This window comes from Penicillium cosmopolitanum (genome assembly GCF_028827165.1).
Source record: "Penicillium cosmopolitanum strain IBT 29677 chromosome Unknown utg000011l:1.0-3548175.0:1.0-3550911.0, whole genome shotgun sequence".
Taxonomy (NCBI): Eukaryota; Fungi; Ascomycota; class Eurotiomycetes; order Eurotiales; family Aspergillaceae; genus Penicillium; species Penicillium cosmopolitanum.
The window spans coordinates 292976-315178 of record NW_026622681.1 but is presented as its reverse complement, the minus strand read 5'-3'; the positions used below and the strand labels follow the sequence as shown (position 1 = coordinate 315178).

At 48.7% G+C, this 22203-nt stretch overlaps 10 protein-coding genes across 10 annotated transcripts; 5 read left to right on the top strand and 5 right to left on the bottom strand.

Annotated features, from left to right (window-relative positions):
- Nucleotides 1–802: 802 nt before the first annotated feature.
- Nucleotides 803–2295, top strand: N7509_011579 (class-II fumarase/aspartase family protein; the record flags this gene model as incomplete). Its single annotated transcript, XM_056636216.1, has 2 exons — nucleotides 803–1005; nucleotides 1434–2295. The coding sequence occupies 2 exons, from the start codon at nucleotides 803–805 to the stop codon at nucleotides 2293–2295; spliced, it is 1065 nt and encodes a 354-aa protein (XP_056482246.1).
- Nucleotides 2296–2519: 224 nt separating this feature from the next.
- On the top strand, nucleotides 2520–3454 carry N7509_011578 (RNA-binding signal recognition particle subunit SEC65; the record flags this gene model as incomplete). Its single annotated transcript, XM_056636215.1, has 2 exons — nucleotides 2520–2988; nucleotides 3081–3454. 2 exons carry the CDS (start codon nucleotides 2520–2522, stop codon nucleotides 3452–3454), a joined length of 843 nt encoding a protein of 280 aa, XP_056482245.1.
- A 596-nt stretch (nucleotides 3455–4050) lies between these two features.
- On the bottom strand, nucleotides 4051–5442 carry N7509_011577 (uncharacterized protein; the record flags this gene model as incomplete). Its single annotated transcript, XM_056636214.1, has 3 exons — nucleotides 4051–4798; nucleotides 4863–4940; nucleotides 4994–5442. 3 exons carry the CDS (start codon nucleotides 5440–5442, stop codon nucleotides 4051–4053), a joined length of 1275 nt encoding a protein of 424 aa, XP_056482244.1.
- A 676-nt stretch (nucleotides 5443–6118) lies between these two features.
- On the bottom strand, nucleotides 6119–6953 carry N7509_011576 (glutathione S-transferase family protein; the record flags this gene model as incomplete). The annotated part of the gene is made up of 2 exons (XM_056636213.1): nucleotides 6119–6677; nucleotides 6784–6953. 2 exons carry the CDS (start codon nucleotides 6951–6953, stop codon nucleotides 6119–6121), a joined length of 729 nt encoding a protein of 242 aa, XP_056482243.1.
- A 1463-nt stretch (nucleotides 6954–8416) lies between these two features.
- On the top strand, nucleotides 8417–9802 carry N7509_011575 (uncharacterized protein; the record flags this gene model as incomplete). Its single annotated transcript, XM_056636212.1, has 1 exon — nucleotides 8417–9802. One exon carries the CDS (start codon nucleotides 8417–8419, stop codon nucleotides 9800–9802), a length of 1386 nt encoding a protein of 461 aa, XP_056482242.1.
- A 360-nt stretch (nucleotides 9803–10162) lies between these two features.
- sur2 (sphingosine hydroxylase) lies at nucleotides 10163–11501 on the bottom strand (the record flags this gene model as incomplete). The annotated part of the gene is made up of 3 exons (XM_056636211.1): nucleotides 10163–10740; nucleotides 10810–11022; nucleotides 11051–11501. 3 exons carry the CDS (start codon nucleotides 11499–11501, stop codon nucleotides 10163–10165), a joined length of 1242 nt encoding a protein of 413 aa, XP_056482241.1.
- An 887-nt stretch (nucleotides 11502–12388) lies between these two features.
- On the bottom strand, nucleotides 12389–13102 carry N7509_011573 (uncharacterized protein; the record flags this gene model as incomplete). Its single annotated transcript, XM_056636210.1, has 1 exon — nucleotides 12389–13102. One exon carries the CDS (start codon nucleotides 13100–13102, stop codon nucleotides 12389–12391), a length of 714 nt encoding a protein of 237 aa, XP_056482240.1.
- A 1087-nt stretch (nucleotides 13103–14189) lies between these two features.
- N7509_011572 (translationally-controlled tumor protein) lies at nucleotides 14190–14867 on the top strand (the record flags this gene model as incomplete). Its single annotated transcript, XM_056636209.1, has 3 exons — nucleotides 14190–14204; nucleotides 14282–14724; nucleotides 14783–14867. 3 exons carry the CDS (start codon nucleotides 14190–14192, stop codon nucleotides 14865–14867), a joined length of 543 nt encoding a protein of 180 aa, XP_056482239.1.
- A 432-nt stretch (nucleotides 14868–15299) lies between these two features.
- Nucleotides 15300–19070, bottom strand: N7509_011571 (putative C6 transcription factor; the record flags this gene model as incomplete). The annotated part of the gene is made up of 9 exons (XM_056636208.1): nucleotides 15300–16362; nucleotides 16414–16440; nucleotides 16493–16582; nucleotides 16635–16705; nucleotides 16763–17088; nucleotides 17141–18164; nucleotides 18222–18261; nucleotides 18322–18875; nucleotides 18930–19070. 9 exons carry the CDS (start codon nucleotides 19068–19070, stop codon nucleotides 15300–15302), a joined length of 3336 nt encoding a protein of 1111 aa, XP_056482238.1.
- A 1605-nt stretch (nucleotides 19071–20675) lies between these two features.
- Nucleotides 20676–22082, top strand: N7509_011570 (glycoside hydrolase family 76 protein; the record flags this gene model as incomplete). The annotated part of the gene is made up of 2 exons (XM_056636207.1): nucleotides 20676–21386; nucleotides 21450–22082. The coding sequence occupies 2 exons, from the start codon at nucleotides 20676–20678 to the stop codon at nucleotides 22080–22082; spliced, it is 1344 nt and encodes a 447-aa protein (XP_056482237.1).
- Between the last annotated feature and the right edge of the window lie 121 nt (nucleotides 22083–22203).

The following is a 22203-nucleotide window of genomic DNA, read 5'->3' as shown; positions in this document are numbered from 1 at the left end:
TACTTTCTGGGAGATTTTTGGCCAACGGCCTCTGTTTGAGGCTTTTTACCCCATTGCGGATCGTGCCACTACAAAGCAAGTCGAGGTCATTATTTACTTACCTCCTAAGTGGTGTAAACATTAGAATAGGATGTTGAAATAGTTCAATGAGGAGGGAGAGTTAAATTTGAAACCAGTCTCGTCTATGGGTCAGGATGGCATGCGCCGGACTTGGGGAGGACAGGTTTGGCGACTTCATACAGGAACCTCGTGCTAAGGCGGGCCTAGAGACCGTGACAGAGCAAGAGAAGGGGGCTTTCGAGGCGATGCTTCAATCGATGCTAGTTTTTTGACTGAATGAAAGAGCGACAGCACAGCAGGCATTGTACTCTAAGATATGGCAATGACATACTCAAGGATCTTGATCTTCTTGAACTTGAACTTGAAGAGATAACCAGGCCGCTGGCAGCGCTCCCCTTTTATCCCCTGGCTGAAGTCATTGGAGACTTCCAATCTTTCCAGGTAATTGAAAATGGAGTACCTTAAGCATCCCTTCTATTTACTACTTTTTTGAGCTTGACTGACCCTGCAACAGGCAGCCTGAGAGAATGTATATGATCGACCAGCCCCACAATATCTTCGGGATAGACCCTTATTCCGAGGAACCCAACCCACTCCAGCGGAGCAGGCGTTAGTTCCGCATGAGGGGCCCCGGACAAAAAGCGAAGGTAGGAATGGATTATTTAAAGCTGATAATCTCCAGTTTGGATCTTGAGTTTATTTATTTCCCGCATTTTCCCTTAATCCCTACAATCCTCTCGCCATGTCCGTCTCCGCTCTCGACTCGCGTGTGTTCCGCAATTTGTTCGGAACACAAGAAATACGTGATATCTTCACAGACGATGCATACGTCAAATGTTTAATTGAGGTTGAGGCAGCTCTCGCACGCGCTCAATCAAAGATCGGCGTTATTCCATCGGAAGCGGGAGATTCGATCACGAAATCATTTTCCAACCTTCAACTTGAGTACGTTGACCAAAACGACCCGAAAGGATAATCTCTAACTCGTCACAGCTATGACCGTCTTGCAAGGGAAACAGATGTCGTTGGATACCCCGTTCTCCCTCTTGTCTGCCAGCTTGTCGAAGGCACGCCCAATGAAACCTCCAAGTATATCCACTGGGGAGCAACGACACAGGATATCATGGATGATGCATCCATGTTGCAAATTAAACGTGGTCTAGTGCTCGTTCAAAGAGAACTCGAATCTCTAAGAGGGACCTTGACAACATTAGCAACAACTCACCGGGACACGTATGTCCCCTTCGTCTTTTCCTATTGCTGTGATGTGAATTAGTATACTAACGTCTGTTTAGTCCAATGGCGGGCCGTACACATCTCCAACACGCCCTGCCTTGCACATTTGGCTACAAATGTGCCGTTTACCTCTCGAGTGTTCTTCGTCATATTGAAAGGCTTGAAGAAATGAAGCGGAGATGTTTGCTGGTGCAATTTGGAGGAGCAGCTGGAACTGTGGCCTCGCTGGGCTCCGACGACACAGGCCTCAGAGTTCGCGAACAGCTCGCTATCGAACTGGGCCTGCAAAACCCAGCCATCACATGGCATGTCGCAAGAGACAATGTGGCCGAGATCACCAATTTCCTAGCCCTGGTCGGTGGAACCTTGGGAAAGATCGCGTTGGATCTCATGATTATGTCCTCGAACGAATTTGACGAAGTGTCTGAGCCATTTGTCCCTCACCGCGGTGCTTCATCGACCATGCCGCAGAAGCGGAATCCCATCTCCTCCGAGGTTATTCTCGCTGCTTCTAAGATTCTCCGGGCCAATGCGTCGTTAGGGTTGGACGCGATGATCACTGACTTTGAGCGAGCGTCTGGACCATGGCATCTTGAATGGGTGGCGGTTCCAGATGCGTTTGTTACTGCAGTAGGTGCCCTCCATCAGACGAACTTTGCTCTGGATGGATTGGTTGTGAAAGTGGACTCTATGGAGCGTAACCTGCACTCAACAAAGGGATTGATTGTGGGCGAGGCGGTCATGATGGCTCTTGCACCTCATATTGGACGTCAAAAGGCACACGACGAGGTGTATGAAGCTTGCAAAGCTGCTATTGAGAACAACCGATCTCTACTTGAGGTGTTGAAAGAATCTACAGTAATGACGAGTATTTTCACCGCGGATCAATTGACGGGACTATGCGATCCTACTCAATATATGGGAGCCAGCCAGCTGATGGTTGACGAGATGGTGAAACGGTCTAATTTGACGCTGCCAAGGGGGGATCTCCACGCTTAAATGGAGGATAGAAATAGAAATAGAAATAGAAATGAAGATTGTACTTTTAGAATATTCAAGTTGAAGATGTGTTGATATTGAGTGTAAACTGGGTAGTAGTACTCCCGCCAACTGGTCAATCCGCACCGCAAAGGCCACTCTCGCCCGCTTGAAGTGCCAAAGCCAAAGCACTCCCGCACTCCCGCACTTTCTTCCTCCCACTTCACCTCCCCCACACACACACCATGTCGCACGCTCGAGTCGAAGAGCTGTCTGATTCCGATCCTGAGGAGATCGCCCCCTCCGATGATGACTTCGCCGACAATGTCATCATTGAGCCCATCGCCCCGCGTCAGGCTAACCCTCCCAAGGCCACGCCTGCGCCCGCACCGGCACCTGCACCGCCGATGATGAATCAAATGCCCATGAACCAAGTGCCCGAACCTACGCGCGAAATCCCCAAACACTTCCAATGCCTCTACCCCATCTACTTCGACAAGACCCGATCCCGTACCGATGGGCGCAAGGTTGGCTCCGAGCTGGCAGTCGAGAATCCCCTGGCCCGCGACATTGTCGATGCCGTGCAGATGTTGGGTTTGCAGGCTGGCTTGGAACCGGAGAAGCTACACCCCAAGGACTGGGCCAACCCTGGTCGTGTGCGCGTGTTGCTGAAGAATGAAGATGGCAAATCGATGAACTCTAAAATTAAGAACAGTATGTGGCTCAACGGGCTCCTACGAAGCGAAGGCCACCGGGCTTTGATTTGGATTGAACCCTCACAACTGACCACTTACTTGCACCTCTAGAACACCACCTCTACATCCTCGTCGCCCAATACCTCCAAGCTCACCCGACCGACGAGAAATCCCCCTACCGACTTCGAATTCGCGGCCTCCCTATGCCGGAGAAGCTTCCCGAGGCGCCTCCAGCCCCGCGCGGTTGGAAGATCGGCAAGATTCTTCCCATCCACTCGCCCGCCTACAGCGGCGGAGGTGTCAGCGATAATCCGTTCAAGGAAGCCATGGCGGAGATGCAAAACATGCAAGGTATGCCTGGCATGCCCCAGATGCCCCAGATCCCCGGAATGCCTGGGATGGGTATGCCTGGTATGCCCGGTGGAGAGGGCTCGGGAGCAGGCACTGAAAAGAAGAAGAAGGACAAGAAGAAGGGTAAGGCTTGAAAGAGCTGACGCTGACTTTCACCCCCCCTTGTCTTCTCTTCTATACCTTCTACTTGCATTGCACGGCGATGGGCGTTCCTTTTGCTTTTGAGACCTAGAACGAGGATATACCGTCGATATATCTATGGCCGTGGCTCGGTTGAGGCTTGGCTGCTAGTGTTCCTATCTCTGAATGGTGGACCTGAATATATGTACGACCCGGACAATGTCATTCTATCAGTGTAGCATGATGCATGTCTGGGAAATAGACCCGAATGATGTCAAAAATTCCACTATGTGTGGTTTGATACAAGTCTACAATATTGAAAACTATACAACTTACTCCTTCAAGTTTGTCTGTGAAGAGTCTCTTAGACTGAGTCATTGAAGCGCAACAAAAAGAGCCTGCCACCCGAATGTACTACACTCTTTGTGTTTCTACCCGCCCTGTCCATCCGGAAAGGTGCAGTTCAGACATATTCCAAGGTTCATATTAGAACATATTGCAATTGAACGGACTCAAATCCCCCCGGGGCCCTATATTGATCTAAATACCCGGAAACAAAGCACAAGTGCGGATACCTACTACTCCAACGTTCCCAATTCAACTAGGCTCTTCACAGCAGGCTTCGATCATTTTCTTGTCGTAATCCCGGGGCCCTGCCTGGGGTACCACCGTTTCGATACTGCCAGAGACGACTGAAATCTTTAACACGCCAGGCCTGGGTACCATTCGACTGTCGACTTTCTGACGAGTTTGAAATCTCGATGTTTGGTATTGGCAGCAGGGTCATCTCTCGGTTTTCATCTCGCTTGTTTAACAACTTATCCGATTCGCTCCATGTCATATCAACTTCCATATCCATGAATTCATTCGACTCGAGTACTTTATGATCCGGTCCGAGAGTAAACATATTATCAAGATAGTGTTGGTTCATCATGTGGCCGGACCCAGGACGAATAAATAGCCGACCTAGGTATCGATTTGGGACATTGGTGAAATGAAGAACACCAAGGTGGGAGACTGCATCCTGTGAGTTTGCGTAGTGTTCGATATGCCCGATCGACCGGACAATAGGCTGACAGGTGGAGGATTGGCGGGGATTGTTGAAGTGGTTTGCGGCATTCCCGAACGTGTAAACCTCTAGTTTATGAAGTAGATCCTGCGGGAGTTCGTCAAGTAGCCAATCGATTACCAAGCTGCCTTCTATTCCGCCCTGACTGTGGAGAATCATGACCACTTTGTCGCAGTTTGGGTTCAATAACTCCCTTTTCAGTAAGTAGTAGGCACTTCGTATATCGCCTGTGGCGTAGGAGAAGCAACGCTGGATCAAACATTCGATCAAATCGAATATTAAGCCAGCACTGAATATTTGAGATCAATAATTAGCTGGAATGTCAAGTTCGTTCGTACTGTTAGGTGACATACGTGCGATTATGAATGCCTGTGATCTTGCGGCCGAAGGAATAGGCTAGTTGATCGATATTGTTCTGGAGCCAGTATTGACTAGTGTTGTTAGATGGTTGTCAGTTCGAAGAGTCCGTCGCCTTTGGACTTACCTGTTCGCAACGCCATTAATAAAGAACCAACACTCTCCTTCATGGCCTTGTTGCTTGGGCTCCGGAACATTGGAAACCAAGATCCTCTCAAATCCGTTCAAGACGAACATGCATACTGCATAATTAAGTGCCAAAGCGATCGCAATATAGACAAATATCCAGAAGGCAGGCAGTTGGAATATAACCATCAATGGGATTGAGACCAAGAAAGCAATTTGGGCGATAGTCAAAACCACCTGTACCAAGAAAGAGATCAAACTTCCAAATGACAGGTATAATTCATCCAAAGGAGTCGTGTGTCCGAGCCGAAGAGGCAACAAAATCCCAGGCAAAGCCCATGAATATCGTAGTAATAGCAGGATATCGCGAAAGAATAGCAGCAATGGGGACGCGGTGTACGGCAGCGGGGTGGAACTAGGGTCTCGTCTGAAAAGGCGAATCAGAGACATCACGGAGTTGACACTTACCAGGAGACGGCTGTGTAACGACGATGTCCCTGGAGATGAGTTATCTTTCTGCAACTATCCGTAGAGGTGATGATGCGATCGGATTGAATGTTGTCGCTAAAGGTTCAAATCTGCAGGGAAGCAGCACCTGCCACTGTCATGTGATAAAATAGCGTTGGGATTCACACGACCTTTGAATGTGACCAAAAGTTCAAACATTGAAGAAACCTGGATGAAAAATATCACTGATAGGATGTCAATACCACAGATTAATTCCATAGAATGCGAGCCAGGTGAAATAGCATATCCAAATAAAGTCTGGCAGCACTGTCCACCGTAAGCAGAAATAACCTCGGCTGCCAGTTTGAAGCCTTGGCCACGTAAATCTAATATAGTACTAGATTTAGTAAACAATCTAGATATGACCTTAAGTAGCCATGTCTGACATTTGAGCCCGATCAATCATATTCAAATTTCGGTCGGGATTTGCAAAAGACGAACCTAGTAGAATGTCCTTGTCGCACAAAACTTACTAATGTAGGCTTGGTAAAAAAAAAGCAAAGATAGATGCGAATGTCTCGTCACGTCAAGGGTATTTGATATACAGTAAGTATTCTTAAATTCATGATATCTCGTGAGTATCCAACCTCAAATTCCGGTCCCTTACATATAAAGCCAATCAATCCTTCCTGTCCATGTATGGCAAACAAGCCTCATAAACGTCCTTGAAACCGGGATACTGTGTAATCCTATGGAACATATCCTCATGCACCGTCTTTGCAGACTGAAGCGACCCCGCAATAAAGAAATCAGCGTAGCTAGGCTTTGCTCCAAGGATAAATGGCCCGTCAGCCATGTTCGTCTTCATCAGCTCGCTAATTCCGCTTATGCTGTCGCCCAGGGCCCCCCAGATCTGTTCCTCCTTCTCCGGGTCAAGGAGGTCCTCCAGCTTGTGGCCAAGTGTGGCTTCGCGAGTACGTCGGTAGTATCCCTGCGCGCGTGGAGATAGGATCTGTATTTCGCGCGGCATCACGGATATATAGAATAATTTTCCCACCACAGATCGTGATTTAGCCTCGATTTCTTGGCCCAGGTCTGATGCCAGTGGAACGTGAGGGTCTGGGTAGGTCTTTTCGATGAACTGCGAGATTGGGATGGAGTCCATGATCGTGGTATTAGTTGGTAGGTGCTGGATAGCAGGGACGGTGTATTTCGTTCCCGATTCCGGTACGATGCCACTATAGATTAAAGTCAGAGATATGACTTATTTGCCCTAGGGTGACTCCAAAAACAGGAGTCCAATGTTACTTGGAAGGTATGACTAAGTATGCCATATTGACTCACTGTTCTTTTAGAGTCGGCTCGATATCTGGGAACTCGAGGAAGACCGTTCGATAAGGAATGCGCTTGTAGTTGAGCATTAGGCGGATACGCCAAACAACTGGTGAGAAGCAGAGGCCCTTGGTAGATGCCAAGTCATAGAGGATAATCTCAGCCTCGTTTGGAGTGGTCATGTTGAGCTAGCAAAGCGTTCAGTAGATCGAACTTGGAGAGGATGCTTTGATCACACGTGGTAAATTATCGATAAAGTTTGGAAGTATGAAAGCTTGCTTTCGGGAGGCTGACAGTCTTCCGGGGGATCTGCTTTTAAGTTGAGTTGGAGTGGGAAGGAAAGTTAGTTGGCGGTTACGTAAAGTTTAGCTGCTATTTTAAGAATACGACCTGCCAGCCTAAATGCTACTAGTTTATAGATACGAATTTTGAAGAACAAATGTCTGGTATTTGATGCTACCTAGCAGGAATGGATTTGTCTATCCAAACCATGACGGTCGATCTTAACACCATGCATCTCTATATTTCCAACCACATTTGACAAAGTCGAGACCAGTGTTTCCAAGAAAAAACCAAGGTAGATCTAGATGCAAAGGCTCGGATATACTGAAAGGTTATGAGCGAAATGCCGAAAGCTTCCTTGGTGGCCTTGTAGAATTGGTAGAGCGAGTCATAGAGGTATACCATGGTGATCAATTCCAGCCGTATGACACCCAGTATTACAATGACTGTATCTAGAAAGATGAGTATGATATCGTATGGGACTAGTGCTAACCGTGGTAAATCCGTAAGATCCTCGTAAAGCTCTGACATGTCGATCATGAGGTCGGCGACAGATTCTACAATCGGATTGAACAGGGGCGTTGCCATCTTCATCATCGCTGGGTTCATGACATAGTCCGCAAGAAGGTCTAGCAAAGCTGTCAGTATTGTGCTAAAGGCCATAAAGAGGGAGCTTGCGAGGATTCCGAGGCATATAATGCTGAGGATAGGGTACGTCGCGGATATGCACAGCTGCGAGTCTGACTTCATAGCTGCGAGTGGAATATCGCGTGGCCAAAGACAACGAGTTCTTTCAAAGGGTGCTGGACGAAGATGGGGGACATAGCAAGATAAATAATTTTGCGTGTGCCTTGAATTCGAGGAACGAGAAGTTCATTGTGAGAGATAACAAAGGGCGAATAATGGCTGATAACTGGTGAATACTCCCATTTTTAGTCGCGGAATAGACAATATGGTACCGGCTTTCTGTTCATCAAAGAACAAAGGCTTTCTCGAATCCGTCTTTGGTATGAAACATAGCCAACAATGACTTGAAACCGACACTTCAAAGGCATCACGTGTGTCTTATTGTGGCATATTTGAGTCGGGAATAGCCGTGGATACAATGAAATGTGATTACCTTTGAGGAGCCAAGTATAGATCTTCAAAGCAAAGTTTCACATCCATGAATATCATATAAAAGCTCGGATTTGTCCTATTTCTGCCAATCCCCAACGTTCTAGAATAGAACCGAAAAGATTACGCATTACGAAATCAAATAATTCAAGATTATCAGATCATTCCCGAGCACACTCACTGAATTTCAGCTGTTATGATTCAAAATGAGAGCAATACCGATATTCGCGGTCTCAAACGATTCACCATGCCCTCCAGCCTCCGCCGTACAACAAAAGCCGAATCACACCCGCGGTCAGTCAACATGTTGGACCGAAGCGAACTCAAGATGCTAACGCAGATCCTGCATCTAGACAACACGGACCTGATGAAGATAGCGTTTAGACCGCAAATCGAGAGACTGATCCAGAATCTACCAAAACGTCTCCGCCGGCCCAGACCTCTATCGCTTAGTTTCAAACAGCTTCCTAGCACATTTTGTGATTTGCATCTGCCTCTCAACGCGGATTTGATCTCTCATATATTTCTGTTCGTGCAAATAGAGGTCACGCAGCACTTTATTCTATTTGAGAAATTCCCTGAACTTTGTCATCCTGTGGAAGAGGAGATTTTGATCCGTCTGCGCGCGTTGCGAGGCATGTGGATTAAACCCGGCCAGGAACCTCGGATCTTCATCCCCAATGGGTGGAGCTACCAGATTGATGGCTGTCGGGCTTGCATGCTGGCGCGTGTTGCGTCAGATATGGAGGCAGTGCGCAACTTGCGCGTGGTGATTCTAAGTCGGACTCGGACGCGACGAAAACACCGGGCGCGTACGCTCATGGGGTTTGTTAATGAGTGTATTAATCAGTTCACTGGTGATCAGATGCAGGAGATCTATACGGCGTCGAGTGAACTGGCATTTGGAATGAAGGCTGCTCGTAAAGCTTGCACGAGAGCTGAGTTCCAAAGACGCGGGTATGGAAACCGTCGTGGTTCTAAGACCCGGCATCACGGGGGCCCGAGTGAGAAGGAAGAATTGGATCAGAGTCACCAGGGGATTTTGTTCCCTAGAATGGCTTCTTTGTTGCAAATTCCCGAGCATGGGGCTGCCCCGACGCCATCTGCCAGTTGTGATTCTCAGTATAGTATGGCAAAGGAGAAGGAAGGCACCTCGCCAAAGAATAATAATGCCGAAAATGCGAAAATTGGACCCGATGCAGTTGATGAGCTTATGGAAATGTACAGGAATATGGGGAAAAAGAAGCCCTTCTCTCGCGACACACTTGTTCGGTCAGCCATGGTTGCACCCCTCAACATTGGGGCGAAGAATGACAAGACTATCAACGAGCTTGCTCAATTGAACGATCAATACGATCGGCTAAGCTTGATGCCGAACAGACCTCCACATCGTGTTCCAGGGCCAGGTGCTACTAGTAATAGATCTAGCAGGGATGTACCTGTGATATACCAGCCCTCACCCTCGGATTATTCCAGGACAGATTATCACGTGGATTCTAGCAGTGACTGGATGGATGATGATTGTACGGATTCGGACGGAAATGAGACCGAGGATTCAAACTCTGGGTTTCAGGAGAAGTCAGAGACATGGACCACTTGGGATCTGATGGTTGGCCATCATAACATGATTTGATTTGCTTCAAGTTTGATCGGAGTTGGTTAGAGGGTGTTGTACGATATTGCTTCTTAGAGAACCTGTGTGGACACATATGCAATGCAATTAAATTGAATTGGATGACTTGAGTCAATCTGTAAAACAATAGACATTATGAACAATGAGTCGCCGGGAGGTCGTAGAGAAAAACCATGTACAAAAGGACTGTGGCACATTCTCGTGGTATTAATACAGGTAGGATGCAAGACCCCATATACATGAAAGCGAAAGCCAAACCCACAGCCTCGGAAAAAAAGAAAGATGACCAGCAGCTCCGAGAAACGCCAAATGAGACAATGCAATAGACCAGACGGCCCCTATTTCAAATTCATCGCGGCTTTAATTGTGCAGAACGCTGCCCGGAACACCATGGCTTGGGCCCTTGAGACTGTCGACGGTTTTGCGGCGCAAACGAGTGCGTGTGGCTGGTCCTTCGGAAGAGACCACCGCGGGCTGAGGCTCGATGGTGGGCGTCGTCACTGCATTGGCGGCAGCTTCGGCCGCCTGGGCCGTCTCCATGTCCACCTGCTTCTGTGCGTTGTCCCGAGCCCGCTCGTAGCGGAGCTTCACCTCGCCCTTCCATTGGGTATTCAGCAGTCGGTCCCAGAAAATGAAGAAGGGCTGAGAGAAATTGGTCTTGATGCCCCAGCTTTGGTGATGAATATCGTGGTAGGCAGCGTTGTTGGAGGTGAAGTGTTGTAGGGGATCCCAGGGGAAGGCGTAGCCGCAGTGATCGTCAACGGTCTTGATGGTCGAGCAGGTGAAGAACCACATCGCCTGGCGGTTGGTCATGCCGGTGACCAGGAAGGCAATACCCGTACCGGCGGTATCTAGGAGGAAGCCCTCCACGGGGTGGTTGTATAAGGCGCCGAAGGCGTAAGGGACGTACAGACGGTGATGGCGGGAATGGAAGGTTACTGTAGACTGGGTTAGTGGGTGATCTTTCTTACACAAAGCAAAGAGGGAAAAGAGGGCGAGGTACTCACCATATAGCCAGCGGTTGAGGTGCATTGCGCGATGGAGGAAGTATTGCCAGGTATCGACGATGGAGATAGCGATGAGGAACTGCAGACCTGGAACGAAGTACCAGTAGATAAATGAGGCCAGAGTCAACTCCCAGCCAGCAAAGGCGGGGGCAGTGATCTCAGCTCCGTTTTCCAAGACCATTGACTGCACCATGGTGGGATAAGAACCTCCGGCTAGGGGCGCCGGCTAAGATGGAGTGACCGTTCTGCGAGACCGACTTGGCCAGACCGGTGGCGTCGACACCGAGGACGGTCAAGATGGTGGGAATTGCTCGCTGAGCGATGCGGACGCGTTGAGCCCAGGTCGCCACATTATAGTCGTCCAAGCCGGTCATCTCGGGGGGATCAAAATACGCGACTGACCAACCCGCGATGGTTTGAATAATTTGTTGTAGGATCACATCACGGACAACCTCCCAGCGGCTGACTCGGTTCCTCTTTGACAACTCGGCCGGGGTGTGTAGACGGTATTGTTCAAAGTAGTTATTGACATCGAGGTAGTGGTAGATGCCCGACAATACCCAATAGGCAACAATCGGTAGAAGGAGGGCGACAACGTTATCGGGAATGGGCGGAAAGACCGGCTGTCGCTCTGTGAGGGTGTAACTTGGGAGTGGAGGGAGGTCAAACGCGACCGAAGCGTTGGCAGCCATGATGGAGACAAAATGGGGCGAGAGAAAGCCTGGAGGAGGCAAAGTCGTGGGGGTTGTTGTTGTTGTTGGGTGAGATTGGGAGGGGGAAGTGGAAGGTGGATGGTGGATGGTTGCGATAGGCAAATTAATCCCAGGAGGATCCGCGATCGTGGCAGACCAAGTTAGTAGGAGACTAAATGCAAAAGGATTGAAATGGGACAGAAAAGTCCCCAGGTGTAATAGGAGGTGAAGCTGGAGTGATGAAGGAGTGACGATAAGAATAGCAAAAACAAGAAATAAGCAGAGGAGAAAGAAGAAAGAAAGAAAAAGATCGAAAGATGCCCCCGAACAAAAAGACAAAAGGAGGCGACGGAGTGGCGCCAGTTCGGATGCAGTGGTGTGACAGATGGGTTACGGTAAGATTGCGCTGTTTTCAGTGTTGGGGCGGGAGTGGGAACTTACAGATGGTAAGTTACGGTATCAGTTTGTATGCGGAGGGTCACGGCCGGATTGGCATCCGAACTATACAGGGGGAATTATACAGGAAAAAAGGTATGGAATTATGGAATTATAGTAGTATATACTAGCGTGGGTGTGGTTTAGTGCATTACTTCCGTTTCTCACATATTGAAGGGTTCAAGGACTCAAGGTTGACTGATCATCAGGAGATATGTGCTATGTACATCTGCGTGTACATACTTACTAGTTAACTAACTAGTACATGACATGATGATCAACCCACCGGGCACTGGTTAGTTAGTTACAAGTAGATAGTACGATGGGGCTGGGAGAATATCTGTAGAGCACAAAACTGGTAGTAAATAATATTCAAATATAGTTAGAGGTAGCAAATGAGTTAGCACAACTAGCAGATTCCAAGGTTAGTATGGATACTATCACTCACTCTATCACGGACAATCCCCAATGTCGAATCGCAGGTCGCTCAAGGTTTTCTGCGGCAAATGTGCCATCACAGTAACACGCTCAACCCGCTTCACACCCTGTCCCCACGTCCCGAGAATCAATCGTGCCACGAATCTGCCAAGCTCGGTCCCCAGAATGAGCTTGAACTGATCGGATTCAACCTCATACGATGTGATTGCCCGAGGCCGGAACATCCTTTTAATAACTTGATTTTCGATAATCCGGCGGGCCTCGCTGTTAACAACGTCACAGAAGAAGATATGCTTCAAAGTGTCAATCGGGTACGACGTCTCATAGATAGCCTTGGTCATGTCAGTAAGACGGGGATCACCAGCCTGCCGATTCCTGATAACAAGGTCCATGAAGACAACCCCGGGTCCAATATGGCCACACCATTCCGTCCAAGTGACTAAATTAGTAATCCAGACATACCGGTACTGAGACTGAGAATGCTCAATCCCAGAGTCGGACTCGATGGGCAGGCCCAGCGTCCGGATCATCTCCTCATGTTCGGATTGCAAGCGCTTGGGCCTATACTCAGATGACCAGGCCGGGCCGTCGAGAGAAGCTAGTGTAAATGTAATAGGAGGAACAGTGCATCCTGGGGCATTGGACTCATTCATATAGTTGTGGAACCTCTCTCCAAACTCTTTGACCTCGGCCATCGTGTACTGGTTGTTCTTCGAGTCGATAGACATGATGTTGGTATAGATGATACTATAATATAAGCTGTATAGTAGTAGTAGTAGTAGTAGTAGTAGCTGTGTAACGGTCTCTACATGCCTTCAAATGAAGGCCAAGGGGCTGCTGTGGGACGAAGATCGAATAGACAGGCCTACTCGACTAGTTTATATAGATGAGATGGGCACTTCGAGCTGCAAGTCAGATAAAAGACTTACAGCCATTTCATTGTTTACCTACTGAACAATGGAGAGATCTCAATGACAAGAACTCGGATCAATTTAAACAAGGAGCCAATCAAGTTTGGACCTTTCATGCCATCCCCGAAGAATGGTATTGTTGGATGGACTCGAAGCCATGATATACGGATTTTCGAGGACATGTTGTCAAATGATGAATAAATAGCAATAGAATGAGTTGAATGCAAAAATACTAGTAGTGGTAATATGTAGTTTTTGGTGGACTTCCTTCCATCCATCTCATGTCCCCACATGCCATGCTCCGAGTCTGCCCGTCCTTGCAGATATCTCAAATTGGCTGTAAGTTTCATTTGGGGTTTTATGACACCGAGCATAGTTAATAGTACAGTGTACTGTGCTAATTTTACCGGCATAGTTTATCATTGAAAACAAAGAATTAAGAGCAAGTTGTGATAACCGGCTATTTTGAGCCCGGAGATCAACGCGATAGGAGGAGATGTGGGCCGAGATTGCCAGTGCCACTGCGGGGCGAGTCCTACAGTATGTACGGAGTACGGAGTACCTACATACTCATTCTACCAGGAAGCACTGTGATGAGGACTCAGACCCGGTGAATCTATTGAATGAATATTTGAAATATATTTCCACAGAGGTAGATATCGGAGACTTCAAGAGTATGTTAACATATAAGTATACAATGTATACTTTCATATACTTCGAGTATATGTTGAGTATACTTCTGATACAGGAAATCCCGTGATCCCGTGCAAACAAGGCAAACTCCCCCACTGCGCCGCCACTAAAAAAAAAACTTCATTTCCCCTCCTTTTTTCTTTTGTTTTCCTTTCCCCTCCTCATCCATTCACTTTTTGTCTTCTGTCAAATATACCCTCATCCCGCCACCATGATTATCTTCAAGGTATGTGAATTCAAACCCAGAGATTCTCCCACCTGTCCACCCAATTTGATTTGAGAACTAACCGCTGACATTCACAGGACATTATTTCCGGAGATGAGCTCTGCTCCTCCACCTTCGAGATTGCCCCCGCTAAGGACTGCCCTATTCTTCTCGAGACCGACTGCCGCAAGTACCTTAAGCGCAAGAACGAGGACTTCGCTCTCGAGGGTGCCAACCCTTCCGCTGAGGATGCCGAGGAGGAGGGTGGTGAGGGCGAGTCCACCATGGTCCACGACATTGAGGACCAGTTCCGTCTCGTGTGGCTGAAGGAGGAGGATGGTCTTAAGCCCTCCAAGAAGGACTTCACTTCTCACCTGAAGTCCTACGTCAAGAAGATCCTCAAGAAGCTTGAGGAGGAGAAGGCCTCCGCCGAGACCATCGCTGAGTTCAAGGCCGGTGCCGCTGGCGCTCTCAAGAAGATCTCTGGCAACTATGACAACTACGATGTCATGATGGGCGAGTCCATGGACGGTGATGCCATGTATGTTGATAAACCACATTCCCTAGTATTGATTATCCCGCTGACATTTCCCTCGCAGGCACGTCCTGATTGACTTCCGTGAGGACGGTGTTACCCCCTTCGCTACCCTCTGGAAGCACGGTCTCAAGGAGACCAAGGTCTAAGCCAAGCAATTAGCCTTGTCTCGTCCTATCTTGTCTTAGCGGGCGGATTTGCAAAATAAAAAAGCACTTGACATGAAGAATGAAGAGTACATGAAGAAATGCGAGCTCTTTCTCCATCATATGCCTAGATCGGATGCAGACGCGGGGACGAGTTGCTTATCATCCCCTCTCCTCGCGCCGGGCCTTTTGTCTGTTCTGGCTTTCACCGTCCCATCTTCGTATCCTAATTGACCGATCCCTCTGATCGTCGAGTTACGCCTCATGAATCGATAAACTGTTACGTCTCCCTCTTAATCAGCTTTCTTCCCAATATTGTATTAGTAGTAGTAGTTCCAGTCGTAGTCGCACAGTAGATCTACTACAATCAATCTTGAGAGGGTAGTTTCAAATGTATTCTATTAGATAAATTATTTTCATGGGGTATCGATAATATCAACAATATCCAGTCCAATCGCTAGACAAATTACCCCGATTGACACCTTTGTCTGTCCATGGAGGTGTGGTATTCTGATCCACAGTCTGTGGTACCACTGGTAATCCATTAAAGGCGATTGGCGCGCCTGGGCTAGCATTTGCGGACGGGATTCCAATATGAGCAAAGTCTAGCCCGGCAACGGGATCCAGTTCCATCAGTTCATCTGAGACGGGGAGGTGTTGTCCAAAGACAGCGTCCCATTGGTCCCAGTCGAAATTGAGATTCGGGTCCACCATTGAGGGCGGGGTCGACATGTGCATTGGTGCAGGGTTTGGAGATTGGGGATCCATGTAGAGCATTCTCGGAGACATTTCCGTGCTTGGAAAATGCGGTTGCTGGTGTTGTTGGGATTGTTGGGGTTGTGGTACGGGGATTGTGGGTTGTGCAGTGGGGGATAGATTGGACGATGGCGAACGCAGAGCAGACGCGACCTCCGGTGATGTTGCTGCAATAGGGGATGTTACGCTTGCTGCAGGCGTAGTATTGTATTGTGGGATTGTGGCTGAAGTAGCGGACTGGTTCGTGGAGGATGGCTGGAGAGAATATCGAAGAAGACTGGGTCTGCGAGCCGTCGAGGATGCCACAGGGGTTGGGAGGTTATGAGTGCGGGTCATGTTGTAAAAGGTCCGATTGAAGTCCATGAGCTGGCGATCTGGCGGAGGTGGTAGCTTTTGACCTGCAGCAGAAGCAGCCGGCGATGATGGGGTTGAATATAGTTGCCCTCGCAGGGCATTGAGCTCTGGAGCTGGCGATGCGATGCCCGCCTGGATTTGATCTTGTTCGGTCCAGAGCATCTGGGGATTGAGGCCAGCTTTCTGCCATGCCTTTTGACGGAGACGGCGGATCATATCCCATGCCTCACGACCACCATCCTTCAGAGGTCTTTGCGTAGATACACCATCCTCACCGCCGACCACGCCTCCGTCTGGCCCAGAGAGGGCTAGGATGCGATCGATAAAGGCCCGTGATCTAAATGCCTCGGGGCTATATGGACGCTCGTAAAGGTCGATGAGCATGATCCTACTGAACGTTAGATGTATTTAAACAAAATTGGACTTGCAAATAACTTACATCGTCGCGTGCATCGGTTGATGATTACTTTGAATGGTTAGTTAAGCTTTTCATTTGAACGATTCGACGAATTACTTACCCTGGCCAGCTCCACTGAAATGGTTGGAAATCTGGATCCGTGGCGAGCTGAATGAACTTTTCCATGAACCCGTGGCAATGACGAAGAGCGCTGGATTTGTCAGACAAGGCACTTTGATGTTATCATTTTCTGAAATACATACCTTTGCCGAGCTGCAGGCCATATGCGACTGCGAGCATTCTTGAGAAAGGGCTGGTAGGCGACACAGAAAGCCTAGAAGGACAGTCAGTTTCGCCATTTACTTTATAGTGGCAAAAATGGCCAACGAACCTTGTCAATATAAAGTGACAAAATGATACGCGCCCATTTATGGAAGGACACAAGAACTGCAGAATGATACTGTTCAGGACATCCATTGGGTCCCTCTCCTGGGAGTTCGCTTTCGCCTGAGTGAGATTCCACCGGGGACTTCGACATGGACAGGGCACGCCCGGACGAGACGGATGCATGGTCTGTAACCTGGCTTTCGGGTATCCTGCCGACAATGGAATTCAGCTTCAGTTGAAGATCCATAAGTATTGTTTTAAGTTCTTCCATATCCTGACGGGTGACCGGCTTTGTGCCAAGTTGGATTCTAAGAATTCGACGAATAGACCCTGTCGGCTCTCATTAGTATCATTTCTCGGTCCCTTGGTAGGGAAAACTTACAAGCCATGATGTATTTGCCTCTGGCGGTGAGATAGAATACATTCACCATTGATGGCCCGCCGCAGACAGTCGGGTCGTCGGGATTATCTGGTAGTCGTTGCTTGGATGCGACCAACTGCTCATAACTCTCGGCGGATGGTACTCCAAGCATAGTATCTTTGAGTTCGCTTGTTTGCCGCACATCCCAATAATTCTCATCGCTAACGAGCGGGGGAAGACCGCTGGACATTGCCACCACACCATCCATGTGCATGATGTGCCACCATAGCCTCCGTCTGTACTCCGCTTCGCAAGGCTCAATTCCAAAGTTGGCAGGATCTCGGTGAAGGCCCATCGTCTGCGCGACACGCATCGCCAAACTAACGAACAGACTACTTGTCAGCGGTTCTTCCTCTTTGGAAAGAATCGTCTGGACAATGAGATAGGCAGAAAGCCCCTGAAGGGATGGGCTGCGAGGGAAAGAGATCTTCGTCAACCACCTCGTTACCGCCTCGCTGTACATCGTAGACAGTGCATCTCGTGATGACGTATTAAACTCGGCCTTGATAGTTCGAATGGAGACCGTGACGGAACCACCATACCAAATTGCGTAAAGAAGAGGAATAAACGAGGGGATCGGACATGCCTCTCCGGAGTAGCTGCTGTAATCGTACCATTTCCAAAATGTGTTGTACAGCTTGAGCACCGTCGGCGGGTGAACGACAGGACTGATGGCATGCACCCCGGACATGAAGCCTTTGTACAGAATGTGGCTTTGGCGTCTGGTTGGGATGTGCTCCAGCATTTCTGGTTCAACAACTCTGTCGCTCATCGATGGGGATTCACCAGAAGGGAAGATGATGGACTGTTGAAACGAGCCAACGCGGGAACCAGGTGTAGTAGGAGGTGGAGAGCTGGCTAGAGAGCCCCTCCATTGTCTCCTATTCCCGGCACTGGGATCATTGAAGTCGTCGTTAGGGGTTTCTAATGAATTCATGTCGTGTGATCGATTTTGGTCTCTCAACAGTTGATTGAGGTCGTTAATCTAGACGGATCAGCGGGGCTCCAGGCTCAGTCAAAAATCGGCATTTGTCCGGCATACCTCATGAGATATATACGCCCAGTAGGTTGTCCCAACGTATCTGGTCGACATCGTTAATGGTTAAAAGGATAATAATGTGTCGCTGCTGGTTCGCACTCACCTGGACCTTCCTCCATCGTCCAGGCTCAGATGACCTAGATTGAGGCTCCCGACTGGGTCCACGAGATCTGTAGCCTGACCTGATGGTATAGGGAATTCATCACCACTCGACTCGGCCGCCATACGACGCGGGCTAGAAGGGCGAGAAGGGATTGGCATTCCATTCCGATCGCTGTTTTGACGCACTTCCTCCAAGAATGATTGGTCGGCCCCGAGAGTTGCCTCTCTCTCGGCGTCTTCCAGTGGCTGTCCAGTACCGCCAATCTTCTCGATCATCGACATCAATTTATCCAGGCGATTTTCGATCGCGCGCGGGTCAGATTTGTTCCCCTCTGACGACCCAGCCTGTCGCAAATGACCGTATATCGATTGAAGTTCGTCAACATCCTCCTCCCATGTTCGCGGGGTCGCTCGGCGCCGTTTCACGCCATGGCCCGACCGACCTGATGACTCGGGCACAGTCGCATTCGTATGGGCATCCTCCCGCTTCTCCGATGAGACATCATACACGCACTCGGCTCCTGTTTTGATACAATTCCCGCATATTGGATGGACCTGGGACTTTGTTAGCTTTGAAGAATAGTGTTAGATAATGCGATTGGCGCATACCTTGTCACACTTGACCTTGCGGCGGCGACAGGTGTGGCAACTGTAGCTGGCGCGGTTGCGAGTGATCTGGCGACCCCCAGCCAGCGGCGCCCGTGACGAGCCGGAGGAAAGCTCCTGGGAATTTGGCTGACTCGGGTCCATCCCAAGGAAGGTTCTCAGCAAGGCATAGGGACAGAGGGGGAGATTATGATGATGGTTGCGATTGCGATTGCGGAATTGCGGGCTGCGGAGGGCGGAGGTTCACTGCGGGGACGATGCAGCAGCCAATCACAACCCTCCGATTTCGCCGGGGCGGTCAGGCTATACTTTTACTGTTGGATATACAAACTAGTACTACTGTATGCGACTGACTTATATCTAATTTTTACTAGTAGGAATAGGTGAGGTTACTAGCCTATTATATTAGACTAGGGTTGTTTGGTGTGAAAGTTCTTCACGTTGAATGTCAAGGTATATCACCTCATTCAACTTTGGCATTCAAGGTCTCGTCGAGTCGGTGCTACATGTCCCTTGATATCCAGACTTGTAGCTATACTACTACTAAACTTGCTAAACCAAGAGTTGAAAATATCATGGTTATGATATGTGACCCACTTGCAAGTCTATCGAGCTATCCTGAACCCTCAGCAGGGCATCAACTAGAAATGACCACAAATCAGAAACGATAAATCGCATACCCCTAGGATAGATCTACCGCAACGGAACTCAAATTGGAATTAACCCTGATAGATTCAAGTCTAGAATTTAGCCAAGAAATAACTAGTAAAATCCAACCCGGGAACTGGAATACACAACAGAGCCTGTGGTATGCGTAGGATTTCTCTTCATTCAAGTCGGTGGTAGAATCTATAAATATCCGACGACTCACCAATATCCTAACTGAAACTTGAATCCACACTACCTGCAGACTCGAACTGGTCCAGACACACAGTATGATCTAGAAACTTCAAAGATTTCTTTGCTAACATCGGGAGTTCTTCTCTTTCAGCCCCTATCCACGCGTCTAAAAGTCTCCGCTGCCGCCAAGCCCGGCCAAGACGCAACACTTGACCTTTGGTCTCTTGGATTACTGCCCAGGATGGCTGCCTGGTACTGGTTTCAGGTGTTTGCTGCTGACTTGGCGGGCAGTGCCTCTCTACCATATCTTAGCTGATTGGCCCTTCGCTGGCCAAAACGCGCCAGCGTACGCGGTTTTGTGTTGATGTACCGATCCGCTGTTCCTTGGTGCCGCCCTGGGCATCGCTCCGCCATCGCCAAGCGGCACAATGGTTCTTGGAGTTTTGCATTTCACTCGGCATTCGCTCTTTTGGTCTTCTGGGCAATTGATGATGGGCTCGTGGGCTGCGTTTATTATTGATTTCTCTCCCCGCCGAGCGATGCGATGTCTTTGTCCATTTCTCGACACTCGTTCATGATTCTTTGACAGTTCCCTAGGTATTCCGACTACCTCCTCGAGCAGGTATTCTGGGCCTGCGTTGTCCTTTGCCCTTTTTTTCTTTTTCATTTCTAATCTTCGTATTCTTTCTACATTATCTCTCTCTTCTTGCATTGTAACCAAAACACACTACAACCGCCGATGATCTCCCAATGGCACATTCCCAGGCCTTGCCTTTTGCTCATGGGGCTTTCTTATATCAACACTCATGTTTTAGTAGCAGGTATAGAGCTAGATACTGGGAGCGACGGTGCGTATGTTTAATTCGTCTTATTTCTGCCTCTCGCGTTTTACTCCTGCTAAATTCTGGCATGATAGAGTCGATCAAATCAGCCGCTAGCACGATAGCTTACGACCTCGTCACCTTCTACTCTGGCAACAACTCTGGCGATGTACCGGGAAATCTGCCAGATCCATACTACTGGTGGGAGGCGGGCGCATTCTTTGGCTCGCTCGTCAATTACTGGGCCCTAACGGGAGATACCACTTACAACGACATTACCGTCCAAGCAATTGAGCATCAAGCTGGGGACAATGGCGACTTCATGCCAAAGAATCAGACATATACGGAGGGAAATGATGATCAGTGCTTTTGGGCACTTACTGCGATGGCGGCCGCGGAACGAAATTTTACCAATCCCTCATCCGAAACACCAGGCTATCTCTCCATGGTCCAGGCTGTGTTCAACGAACAAACCCACCGATGGGATATGACTGCCTGTCAAGGTGGCCTACGCTGGCAGATTTATACTTGGAATGATGGCTACGGCTATAAAAACACGATTTCCAATGGCTGCTTTTTTGACATTGCTGCTCGATTGGCTCGATATACGGGGAATGCGACTTATGCCGAATGGGCCACCAAGGCATGGGATTGGGAAAGAGCTGTCGGCTTGATCAGGAACGACTGGCAAGTCTACGACGGCACTACACATGAAACAAACTGTACATCTTATGATAGAACAAGGTGGTCCTACACGGCTGGTATCCACCTGCATGGGGCCGCTGTGATGTATAACTATGTGAGAGATCATTCTCAAAGCTCGAAGCAAAACTTGATATAGCTAACACCCATATTATCATAGACTTCCGAACTCTCATTGGAATCATCCGAGTCAGAGTCATCCAATTCATCGCAGTCCTCCAATTCATCCGCCATTTGGAAAATACGATTGGATGGTCTCCTGGGTGCCGCCGATCACTTCTTCTCCAAGAACGAGTCCAGCAAGAATGTCATGTATGAGCCCCCTTGTGAATTGAGTGGCATCTGCAACGTCGATCAGCTCTCATTCAAAGCCTACATGTCTCGCTGGATGGCGGATGTCACTCAACTAGCGCCTCATACCTACGACATAATCATAAACAAACTCCGAGTCACAGCGCAAGCTGCTGTCGCCCAATGTCAAGGTGGGGATTCTGGAACATACTGCGGCTTTCGATGGGCGAGTGGTAGTTATGATGGTACAACAGGCGTGGGTCAACAAATGGGTACTCTAGACGTCCTGCAAAGCCTTCTCGTCAAGGATATCGGCGGCCCGGTAACCTCGACCACTGGAGGATCGAGCGAAGGCAATAGTGCTGCCGGGACTGAGTCAGATGAGACAGAGGAAGAAATTCAGTGGGACCACATCACGAATGGGGATAGGGCCGGGGCAGCCATCCTTACCGCAATTGTGGTAGGATTGATTGGCGCAGCGACTTGGACTATGTTGTCTTGATTTGAGCATACTTCATAAGTAACTATATTTAAAGAAATTCCTAACAGTCAACAGAATAAGAACAAAAAGTAAAATAAACACAAAATTTACCTGGGCAAAAAGTAACCGGAAATTTTGAGAC